Genomic DNA, 12470 nt, shown 5'->3' with positions numbered 1-12470 from the left:
TAGGTGTCCACTGACAGATGAATGGATAAAGAAGATGCGGCACATATATACAATGGAATATTACTCAGCCATAAAAAGAAATGAAATTGAGTTATCTGTAGTGAGGTGGATGGACCTAGAGTCTGTCATACAGAGTGAAGTCAGAAAGAGAAAAACAAATACCATATGCTAACACACATATATGGAATGAAAAAAAAAAAAAAAAACGGTTCTGATGAACCTAGGGGCAGGACAGGAAGAAAGATGCAGATGTAGAGAATGGACTTGAGGACAGGGAAGGGTAAGGGTAAGCTGGGATGAAGTGAGAGAGTGTTCTAGACATATATACACTCTGAAATGTAAAATAGATAGCTAGTGGGAAGCAGCGACATAGCACAGGGAGATCAGCTTGGTGCTTTGTGACCACCTAGAGAGGTGGGATAGGGAGGATGGGAGGGAGATGCAAGAGGGAGGGGATATGGGGATATATGTATACATATAGCTGATTCACTTTGTTATACAGCAGAAACTAACACAACATTGTAAATCAATTATACTCTAATAAAGATGTTAAAAAAAAAACAGATGCATCTATAAAAGAGTAAACAGAATTTACACCTTATTCCTACTATTACGTCAAAACATTAATGACCTCTTTTTTCACATTTTGTATCTTTTAATCTTCTTATAGAGCATTTAAAACTGCTGTGGTTTGAATGTTTGTGTCCCCTCAAAATTCACATGCTGAAATCCTAATGCCCAAGGTAGTGGTGTTAGGAGGTGGGAACTTCGGGAGGTGCTTAGCCCTCACGAATGGGATTAGCCCCTTATAAAAGATACCCCACAGAGCTCCCTAGCCCCTCCCACCAGGTGTAGATACAATAACAAGTCTTTGACCCAAAGAAGGCCCTCACCTGACCAGGCTGGCATCTTATCTCAGACTTCCAGCCTGTACAACTGTGAGAAATAAATTTCTGTTGTTTGTAAGTCACCCAGTCTCTGGTATTTTGTTATTGTAGCCCAAATGGACTAGAAAAAATCCTAACATGTTCTAAATGTGTATGAGTATGGTAATATCAGGATAGCTTGTTTTCCTTTATTCCCACATATCAATGAAAAGTAGTAAGTTGAAAAACTTACCACAGCTTTTAACATAAGTATCCATAACTTCAGCACTGATCCCATTTGGCCCATTCTCACTTGGTGCATATTTTCTAAAAAAGTTCTGAAAAGATATTATTTACATGTTTATAAATTCAATACAATCCTTAAACAAATTAGGCATTTAAAAATTGTAAATAATGACAAAGAGGTGCCTGGTGTAAAGCAGTCAGTAATTATAAAATGTGGACTTTAGGAAGCATATTCCTCAGGAATCAGTCTTATTACTATGCTTATAGGCTAAGACAAACAAACAAACAAATAAATAAATAAAAGCCTGCTACTTCTATACCACAGGGGAAAACATTAAATGAACTTACTGCTATATCTCTATACTTAATTTATCAGTTTGTTTCACCTTTCTCCTGAATGTAAACATGAGGGGTTTTTTGGGTATCATACATTCTCCTAAAAGTGAACATGAGTTTTTAAAATTACCTTTTAAGTATGGCCACTGAAACACTGTTACCATTAACAAACTCAATAAAGTTACATTCCAATTTTCAAAATAATTAGAATGCAATGCTAAGAATTTTCAGATTCAGAGGAAAGTGACAGAAAGATAAATATAAGAGATGCAGACTGAACCAAAGAATTATAGGGGCACGATAAATACACTAGAGGTCCAAAGAGTCTGGAAACACTGGGTAAAATTGTGCATTTATTTTTTTCCCCAGATTACCAACTGGACCTATTCCCTTACATCTAGATGTTAAAGAAAAATACACAGTGTATATTATTTGAAAATACAACTAACATACTATTAAAAAAGTAAGTTTATCCTATGTTTTAAGCTTTTTGGAACACTTTGTAAGTTTGACAAAGAATCTATATCTAGAATATATAAATAACTCCTATAAATCAATAAGGAAAAGACAAACAACCCAACATGAAAATGGGCAAAAGATATGAACAAGCACTTCACAGAAGAAATAAATGGCCTACACATATTATTAAATACTCAATCTTTCAGGTAATCAGGGAAATGCAAACTAAATAATAATAAATACCAAAATTTAGAAGTTTGACAATACCAAGATTAGGCAAAGATGGGTAGCAATGAGAAACAGTTGTTTCCAAAAACAATTATTTTGGAAAACAATTTTTAATTATCTACTAAAGTTGAAGATGAGATAAGCTATGACTCAGCAAAATTATTTACATAGATCACACATGCAACTAAGAATCAGGACACAAACTGTCATTGGCTTTATTTTACAAAATCATAATTGCACAGAGCAACATAATAATTGATAACTTTATTAAACAATTACTTCAGTTAGAACGTGTGTTGAAGCTCTGCATACATTTCATGTCATCTTCAGAACAATTCTAGAGCTAGGTACTCTTCATCATTATCCAAATTTTACAGATATAAAAACTGAGACTTGAAGGGTATGTTAGGGGGTCCCCTAGACCTCTGACAGGTTTGATTTGTTAGGTGAGGTCACAGACTCAACTTACAGTTGTACCACAAGCAGTGAGTATTACAGCAAAAGTATACACAACAGGATCAGCATGGGAAAAACACACAGGCAAAGCCTGTGAATTCCATGTGCAATCCTCCTTGCTGTCTTCTGTGAAGGCATACACTGAGCATACTTACTGGGGGCTGGTCATACAGGCACCCTCTACAGTCTATTTAGTTCAGTAACTATCAAAATTCTAGAAGGAAAGCAGGTTGTTTGCTATAAATCATATTATTTGTACAAACAGTCTAGGTATGTGAACCACCCTTATCAGTTAAAAGCCAAGTTCTCACTGAAAGCCAAATACCAGCTAAAGGCTAACCTGCTTGCAAGGTTACTCAAAATCTAGCTAGAAAGCTGCAGAGCCAAACTTCGAACTCACGCAGTTTGATGTTTTGAGCGTGAGCTTTTAACCACTGAACATGACTGTACCCCAAACCAAACAACAGAATCAACCACCTGTTTTGCCAACAAATCAGAGTAACGCTTTCTTGCAAATCTAAACTCCATACCGAATTACTGAGACACTCTAAACTGAGAAACACAAAAACACACTATAGCAAATATCCTCTATCAAGTCTTTCACTGTATTATTTTTCATCTCAGGCATATCAATTTTTCTGTGTGAATTATATACATTTTTCTTAGGAAAAAGAAAAATTATATTTAAAAATTAACAAAATAAACTATTAAGAAATAATAAGAATTCTGCATTAAACACTAATTCACATATTTAAAATGTAAAAAAAAAATCCAAAGATATACATGGCTTAGTCCCAGAAACAACTTGGCTTTTCTCATATTAAAGGAGATAAATGACTTTGGAGGTGGGGATAAGGGTCTTAAAAAAATAATTGTGCCAAACATGTACGAGCAAAAATATCACTGTAGCACTGTTCTGACAAACAACAAAAATCGGAAATAATCATAATGTTCACTGATGGCTAAATAAATTATAATATTTCCATACTTTGAAATATAATGCAACCATGAACTTTAACAAATTTAAACTTTGTTTGCCAATTAATTCCTGATCTCCTATTATGTGTTAGGCCCATTTTAAGGAACTGAACATCAACCATGGAAGCATTTCCAACTGTTAGCATTGTTTACTTCTCAGGAAAGGAAAACAACTTTAGGGAAGACGAGTGATAAAAAGAGACTGTCATTACTATATATACTTTTTATAAAGATTGAAATTTTTATGATAAGAATATATTCATGAAGTTTATAAATCTTTAAAATAGATACTGTACCTGAATGCTTCCTTCTGTATCAAGAACTTCAGCAACAGGAACTGACTGGATAAACTGCATGAAGCCTACACAGAAACAGATGCATTGTATTAAGCATAGCTATTGGTGAAGCAATAAAAATAAAGATTCTGCTAAGAATAGTCTTCATTTGAAAATGTATACACTACAAACCTAATAGCTTAAAGAGGTCTATAAACATTGTATTTAGTATACACTGGCATTTACATCATAGGAACTACAAGGAAACTTTAAAAAAAAATTAAGCTGACAATCTGTATGCTTCTCTAGGCCAATTTCTATTATTATACACAAGGAACACAAAGTAATATGTTAGGCTTCTTAAATCTGGCATAAAAATTTCTTTCTATAGTATTATAACATATGTCAATTAAAATTATTCTGAGTTTAAAATCATTTTAAGAAATCTGGAATTGTGGAATATCAATCACCTAACCCTAAAATTATAGTATATTCATTGGCTTTCTTTGTGTAATATTCCATCTTCTGCCATTCCCTGGAAATGATATGAGAGGGAAGTATAAATCCCTTAAACTACCAAAAAGAAGGGAAAGAAGATAGTATACAGGAGAACAAGGAGAAAAAGTAAGTCTGGTAAGTCTAGGGACAACAAAAGAAGTATAAAACTACAAATCTGTGAAAAAAAATCAAAGTTGAATGATGGAAACTATTTCAGGATCATAAACAACCATGATCTGGTTTTGGTAAGCCTTACATTATAATTATTCACATGCAAATTAGGAGACTGTATATTTCTTTAGAGTAAGAAATGTATCATTTATTCTTATATCATAAGTACTGAACAGTCTGCATTAATGCACTTAACAGACGTTTATAGTTTTTCTACTATGTAGCAAGAACTTGGCCAGGTAAGCAAAAATAGAGCCTTGACCCTCCTTTCAAAGCTCTTACAAGCTTGCAAGTTTTATTGGGATAAAAACTATGAACGAAAGAGAATAGCATAGGGAGACCTATATTACAACAGGGATCAGAGGACATCTGACATCTGAACCATGTTTTGAAGGATAATAAAGATTAATTAGTAAAGCGGAAAGGATATTAAAGACAATGATCATATAAGACTGAAAAGAGCATGGTACATTTGAGAAAATGGAAGGTGGCTGGTGTGGCTAAAGCCTAAGAAGCAAGGGGGAGGGTGGCAAAAAAGAGGTGACAGAGATAGGTGCAGAAGTATGTCATACCATGCGAGAACTTGTAAACTAAGCTAAGGCTTTTGTCTTTGTCCCAAGAGCAAATGAAAGCTAAATAAATCAATCTATGTAGGATGGTAGAATGTTTGCACTTTTAACAATATCATTCTGAGAGAAAAATGAGAAGAGGAATTAAACCATCAAAAAGATTTGGGAGTGGCCTGGAGAAGGGCAGAAAGCCTAAAATAAAACAGGTACTTGTTTCTTCAAGGTACCTAAGGGTAAGAAGCTCTAAGAGTAACAAGATTATAAAATTTACAATAGGCATTAGGCAAGCATTCCTAGGGAATCTTCTGCCAAATTTCCAGAGGTTACTCAATCTCAAAAAGACTTAGACATATACTAAAAAAAAAATTAGTGGATAAGGCAACATCATCTGCTGAGTGGCTTGTATAAGCAGGGCACAGCCTCTCTGGGTTTTAGTAACGCTCAGTAATGATTCCAGATACAGAACACCATGGAAGAAAACTACTGTAGTTTGTAGCTACTGAAAGTTTTGAATGCAAAGAAATATATCAGAAAGGTGCTAATTTTTCTTCCAAATATGTTGTTTAATGATTCCAAGAGGTATAAAAGGAAGGAAGGACAGAAGGAAGAAAGGGAGGGATGGAGGGAGGGAGGGAGGGAGAGAGGGAAGGTAGGCCGGCAGTCAGGAAGGCCCAAGTGGTCTTCAGTGTTACAAATGAGTTCAACCTCTAACATTCTTAACAATTTTCAATTAAAAAAGGAAAAGTATACTCATTGGACACTGAAATAAATAATCATGTTATAAAATAAACTTACCATGTTTTGTACTAGTGGCTAATACTTTATAGGGCGTCAACTTCAAATCCAGATTTTCTTTTCGTAGCAGCTTAAAATCAAAAGTTATATTAACCAAATGAAAAGAATGTTATAAAATAGTTTTGCACGCAAGTACTATAGCAGTTTAATACACAGAGATTTAGGAGGTAAACCTAAATTAAGGTTTAATTAAATCAATTAGTTAATTTAACTTTTATTTATTATCAAAATAAATGTATTAAACACTTTACATGGTGGTATGTCAAATTTTTTATCTTTTTCTAAATCACTGTCAGTTTTCGATGAACAGAAGGGTTCCTCCTAAGGATTTATGCAGGCCTTACTGGTCACAAAGTATTTTAGAACTCAGAAAAAGGAAATGAGGACAAATATTTTCCTTTATAAGCCAGGGACAGAAACAGGATTTAAAAAAGAAGATTTAATTGACTAAGAGGAAGAAAATTACTAAATTTAACATTGAAAGAACTTAACTGGGAAAAAAGTTTTTATAAAAAGGAACACATGCAGTTTCATTTTATACTAATCACAAGAGCCATCCTGCAATGTACAAAAACAACTAAATTTGCTCAAGATCAAGTGGAGATTGTTCAGCTTTCTAGGACTGCATCTGAATGTTACAAACAATTCTGTCCATGTATAGCATATCCACTGAATCATCGATTTCTAAAATGAAAAACTGTTCCCTACCAACATACGGTTATGTTCACCTTGTCCATGAGTGAAATGATTTGGAGAATAAGTTGATCTTGGCGTAAATCATCCCCATGCTTAAATATAACTGGATATTTGCCTCCATCTTCTGTCTTAAAGAATAACTGTGCAGGCATAAGGGCACTCTGGAAATAAAAATATTATTTTCAAATTATATAAGATGGAAATGTGGGGAAATTTATAATAATCTAAAGAAAAGAAATGAGTCTAATAAAGAAAACAAATAATAATAACTTTAATTTATACAGGCCATGAGAAACAATAGCACAAAAAGTATCAGACAGAGGGATGAACAGACGTGTGACAAAGCAAATACAGTAAAATGTTAATAATAGGATAGAAGTAGTGGGTATACAGTTGTTTACTGTGAAAGTCTTTCAACTTTGCTGTATGTTTGAAAACTTTCGTATAAAATGTTGGGGGAAAAGGCATCAAAAATGCTTCAAAGAATATATGTTTAGAACCTACAACCTCTAGTGGACTGAAACTCCAAACTTTAAATTATCTTAAATTTGTAGTATCCTTTTATCACCTCAGGCAAAAATATATTTTATAAATTACCTTGTACCCTAGCTCACAAAAGCTCAAGAAGAACTGGAAGTGATCTTCCTAAAGATAAATGATAAGCAAGAGGTTCTTTGTTGTAATTTCCCTTTTCAGACTCGGATCTGATTCTGAAATTTAGATTTCATCTGAAATCTAATGCAAGCAGCTGACAACCTCAGGATAACTAAGCACTAATCCCAGTGCCTTAAGGGGTTCACTCCCCATGGAGATCTAGCTTTCATTCTTAAGCTAAGGTCTACAAAATACTGTTTAAAAATATTGAAAACTAGGTGCATAACCTTTTCAGCTGTAAGGAGTTCATAAAAAGACAACAGGAATTCATGGATTCCCCTACAACTCTGTGCAGACATTTCAGTGTATGTACAAGCATATGGGTAACATTCTACAGTATCCAATCCATCACTTTCATTGGACTCTTAAAGGCATTCATGACTCAAAAATGGTTAAGAATTATAATGCTAGAGTTATGTGGTAAACGCCCTAGAACCATTAATTGTAAACTGCAATTCAGAATTTTTAAGAATGTCCACATACTTAATAAGGGCTGGAAGAAAAAAATCAGGACTGAATGTTAGGATTAAAATGATGTCCCATGATATTTTATTGACCATCTACTTTGTGTATATAAGACATAATTATAAAATTATATTATTAAGGGAAAAATGGATCCAGAATACACTAAACAATAATGATAGATTCTTATGCCCCACTCTTACAACTCCTGCTTTTTGTCTTAGATATTCTTTTTCATCCTGTTTGCAAAAAAATGATAAAACTCCTTTTTTGATTCACTGGGTTTGATTAGTCCTAAGGGAATGAGAATTATTAGAAGCAGGTCTTATTTGGGAGTTCTAGCATGAACTAAGAAATACTTGCATTTTCTCTCCTGTACCAGCATTTTTCAAATTGCAGGATATAATTCAATAATGAGTTTTAAAACCAATTAAATAGGTTGCAAACAACATTTAAAAATTAATGCAACAGAATAGTTTTTAAAAGAATAGAAACTATTAGAGTCCGTAATATGCAGTAAGGTTAAGTACTGCTTTATGAAACTAACGTTGCAGTTGTGTGAGCTGGGCTGCCATGGGCTGCCTTTAACACACCCTTAAAAAAATCAACTATTTTTTACTGTAATCACACCCGTTTTCATATACCCAAGTTGTTGATCTATGAGCCCTTTCTTATCTGATACAAAGTAATATCCCAATGCAACTTATGCCCTTCTACCCTTAGAATCAGAAGACCTAAAACATCATGCCTCAGAGAGACCTTTCAATATGATGCCCAGCAGATAATGATGCTTCTTCACAAGTAATGATGCTCAGCCCTTTGGCCTGCTTAGAGAAGGCAGCTGCTACCAGTTCTTTCTAACTATCCAGGTGGTGGCCAGCCAAAAGAAAGTCTGGCATGCTATTAAGGACTAAAGAGAATTACTACACTTGAAAATACAAGAAAAAATTTAAGTCATAGGTTAACTGGAACTCATATCTAACCACGGGAACTTATAATGTCTAAGTTTGCAATTTAACTTTTACTTTTTTTTAAAAAAAAAGCTTACATGAGAAAAAGCAGGTGATTAATAAATAGCTCAAATATTAAAGATTAAAAAAATCCAGAGATATAAAAATATTTTATACATTTCACATAAAAATGTCTACTGATAATACAAAAAGATCTTAAAACAAAACACACTGATAAATAAAAGGTATCTTTTTTCAAAGGTAGTGTCTGAAGATCCACCACAGTTACCTTAAATAATGTAGCTGTTTCTGGGATTATTCCTCTAATTTTCACCTGGGGTTCTAAAGGCAATGGGATAAGTTCCACATCTGACAAGTTCATCTTTTCGTTGTCTCCAAGCAATGCCTGTAGTCTCTCATTCTAGGAGAACAAGTTAGAAAGTATTAATTAGGTTAAAATGGAAAAGGGGTTTTTAAAGCATATGGTAAAGACATAAAGACTGATTCTATTAACTTTAAAATATTTGCAAAGCACCATAAAAGTATATGCGAAGTAATACAACATAAAGGAGAGAGTATGTGTCAGAGACAAGCACTTATAATCCACCTGACAAAAGCAGCAGCATGCTTTAAAAGGAGCAATCCCTTGACCTATGAAAAGCTGGACTTTCATAAGGTTAGGGAATATGTTTCTCTTGCTGCAACTGAGAATCAGGAGTATACTCAAGCTGGACTTTAAGGTGCAATTTCTATTTTCAAAGGATCTGTGAAATCACAAGGAGAATATAATTTCATTTGAAGCTTAATTTCTCATGACCAAATATTAAGCAAGAATTTCATTAGCTGCTCCACTGCATGTTTTGGGTTTAGAAAGTAAACTCAATTTACTTGGAGGAACTTGGACCCTACCTTTTACTGTTCATTGACTCTGTCTGATCGAACTTTTCCCAAGATATCACCATTTATTTATTTTCTTTAGCTCACATGCATACTGCATTGAGCCAAGATTTCAGAAATTGAGAAATTCAAGCCATGATGAAACAGCTTTGTCATTTAGCAGCATCTATAGTGTTTAGACCAAGCCCATCTATTCAATTTCAAAATAACAATCTATTTCCTTTGAAAGCTGTGAGAGTATTGCATTCTTTAAACAGGTGAGCTTGTTCTTAAAGGGAGAAAACTTGACCTAATACACTGGGCTTCTTCCTATTTCTCAAACATGTCACACATGCTCCCATATCACGGCCTTTGTGCTTGCAGCTCTTCTGGCTGGAATAGTCTTCTCTAGATATTCAGTGGCTTGCTCCCCTACTTGCTTCAGGTTTCTGTCCAAATATCAACTCTCAGTGAGGCCTTCCTGACCATTCCATTGAGAAGTGAAAAGCTGCCTTAATACTCGAACCCAGCACTTCCTATTCCCCTTTCCAGCTTTTTCTCCAAAGCACGTGATGCTCTCTAGCATAAAATATATTTTACTTATTTTGTTAACTTTCTCCTCCAACAGGAATGTAAGGTCCTTACATTCTAAACGTAGGGATTTTTATATTCACCTCTGCATCCTCAGAACCTAGAGAAGTGCTTGGCACACAGTAGGCATGTGATACATTTTTATAGAATAAATATTATAACATAAAGAATCACAAAGTGTAAAGAGACTACTTAACATTCAAAATGAAAGCTTTAATCGCTTTTTTTAAAAGTGTGGAATCAATGCATTTTTATTAGAACTCAAATATCTACATTCAAAGACCTCAATCAAGAGAATTTTTCCTAAATGAGATCAGCAAAGGAAAGAAGGTGGCAACAATATTATTATTTGTTTTACCATCGGACACCTAACTCTTGGATCCCCTGGCCACACATTTAACACCGTTGCACTCACCAAGGCAAGTCTCTCCCAACTTCGTTATGAGGGATGGAAAAGTACTATTACATATGATTGCAAATTATTAACTGTAGTCATTTCATTATTCCTAGTAATAACACAAATAATGGTGGTAGAGAGTCATCTTGGCATTTCACTAAAACCCGAGGGCTTGTTTCTAGTAAAACTAAGTAAATAAAACTATGTTTGTCTATTATCACATCATGAAAAAATGTCTGAAAAGATTTTTAGCCAATGTTGACACTATATTTGGGACTGTCTGACTTAAAATATAGGCAAAACAATATGTGTTTTGCAATATGTGGCAAAAACAACATTTATTTTTGGGGACTATAAGTGCTGTCTCCAGTAGGGAGTCATCTTCCAGAACAGCGAAAACTGAGGTGTATCCAGAGGCTCATGTGTGGCGAACAAAAGAGTATGTCACATAAGAACAAACTGCGGTTTAAATACATGCCCCAAACTGACAGTCACAAGAACAGGCATTCTTTCTGCTGGTGAGCACTGGGATCACACGGCTGCTCACCAGGGCACCTCTGGGGAGAAGGGCTCCTGGAGGAACAGCAGTAGGAATTTAGTTATTTAACCAGGATTTGTGATTCTTCTCAAAAACAAAGAAAATGCCAACTCAATAAACATGTGTTTCTCTTCAGCCTATTTTCTCCTCACTAACCTTGTTAACATTATTCCTTGCATGCATCTCTGCCAGACCTGATCCCCTGCCTTTAAATTCCTGACTCAATTTTTCACCTTTTAGTCTCTCCACTTTCCTCTCACAATTCTGAAGAACAGTAAAATGTGTTGTGGTGTTTTACAAAGGTCACTAAGAAAGATTTTCCAGTTATGGGATTAGGTAAAGAGAAGATATCAGATGAATCCTTCATATCATTTGGGCAAAAGATCAGGAAAAATAACATCTGAAGAAGAGATGCTCATCTATTATCATCAAGTAGAAACCTCACCCCGTTGAGAGCAAAATCAATGTACTGGCCATGAGAACACATTGCCAGTTACTATCACTAGTTCTGCAACCTTGGGCGAGTTACTCTGGACCTTCTTTTTCTCAGAAAAATTCTAGTCTAAATAATCTCTAGAGGTTCTTTCCATGTCAAATAAATTGTATTCTAAGATACTAAGATTCTAAAATGAGAGCCAGAAAAGCACTGTAGATAAAAATATGGACTCAGAATGTCTGGGTACAAATCCTAACTTCAACACTTACTACCTGAGGACATCTAGCAAATTACTTAACCTTCTACTACCTACTTTTCCTTACAATTGGGATAATAATAGTACCTAACTTATAGGGTTGTTGTGTGGATAAAATCAATGTATATAAACTCATAAAATAGGGTCCTATACATAATCTGTACTTCTAACCACTCCTATTACTATAACAGGCCTACTTCATTTAATTGCACTTCACTTTAGTGCACTATGCAGATATTGCATTTTTTACAAATTGAAGGTCTATTGCAACCCTGTGTCAAGCAAGACTATAGGTGCCAATTTTCCAACAGCACTTGCTCACCTTGTGTCTCTACGTTACATTTTGGTAATTTTCACAATATTTCAAACTTTCTCACTATTATTATACTTGTTATGATGATCTGTGATCAGTGATCTTTGATTTTACTATTGTAATTGATTTGGGGCATCATGGACCAAGCCCATATAAAATGGAGAACCTAATCGATAAAATGTTACGTGCGTTTTGACTGCTCCATTGACCAGCTGTTCTCCCTCTCCCTTCTTCCCCTATTCCCTGAGACACAGTGTTGAAATTAGGACAATTTACAACCCTACAATGGCTTCTATGTGTTTAAGTGAAAGGAAGAGTCACATGTCTCTCACTTTAAATCAAAACCTAGAAATAATTAAGCTAGTGAGGAAGGCATGTTGAAAGCCTAGACAGGCCAAAAGCTAGGCCTCTTATGCCAAACAGC

At 34.6% G+C, this 12470-nt stretch overlaps 1 protein-coding gene across 3 annotated transcripts in view; it reads right to left on the bottom strand.

Moving 5' to 3' along the window:
- The window catches only part of PIK3C3 (phosphatidylinositol 3-kinase catalytic subunit type 3), a 180665-nt gene that overhangs the window by 51486 nt on the left and 116709 nt on the right, over positions 1-12470 (bottom strand). For all 3 annotated transcript variants that reach the window (XM_068563200.1, XM_068563202.1, XM_068563201.1), the window contains exons 16-20: positions 8929-9060; positions 6606-6734; positions 5878-5947; positions 3866-3930; positions 1120-1204 (exon numbers count right to left, since the gene is read on the bottom strand). In XM_068563200.1, the coding sequence (XP_068419301.1) occupies positions 1120-1204; positions 3866-3930; positions 5878-5947; positions 6606-6734; positions 8929-9060 (481 nt within the window). The remainder of the gene's footprint in view (positions 1-1119; positions 1205-3865; positions 3931-5877; positions 5948-6605; positions 6735-8928; positions 9061-12470) is intronic.

The sequence above is a fragment of the Eschrichtius robustus genome, chromosome 14 (assembly GCF_028021215.1).
Source record: "Eschrichtius robustus isolate mEscRob2 chromosome 14, mEscRob2.pri, whole genome shotgun sequence".
NCBI lineage: Eukaryota > Metazoa > Chordata > Mammalia > Artiodactyla > Eschrichtiidae > Eschrichtius > Eschrichtius robustus.
The sequence above is the reverse complement of the archived record's forward strand: the minus strand, read 5'-3'. Positions and strand labels throughout refer to the sequence as shown.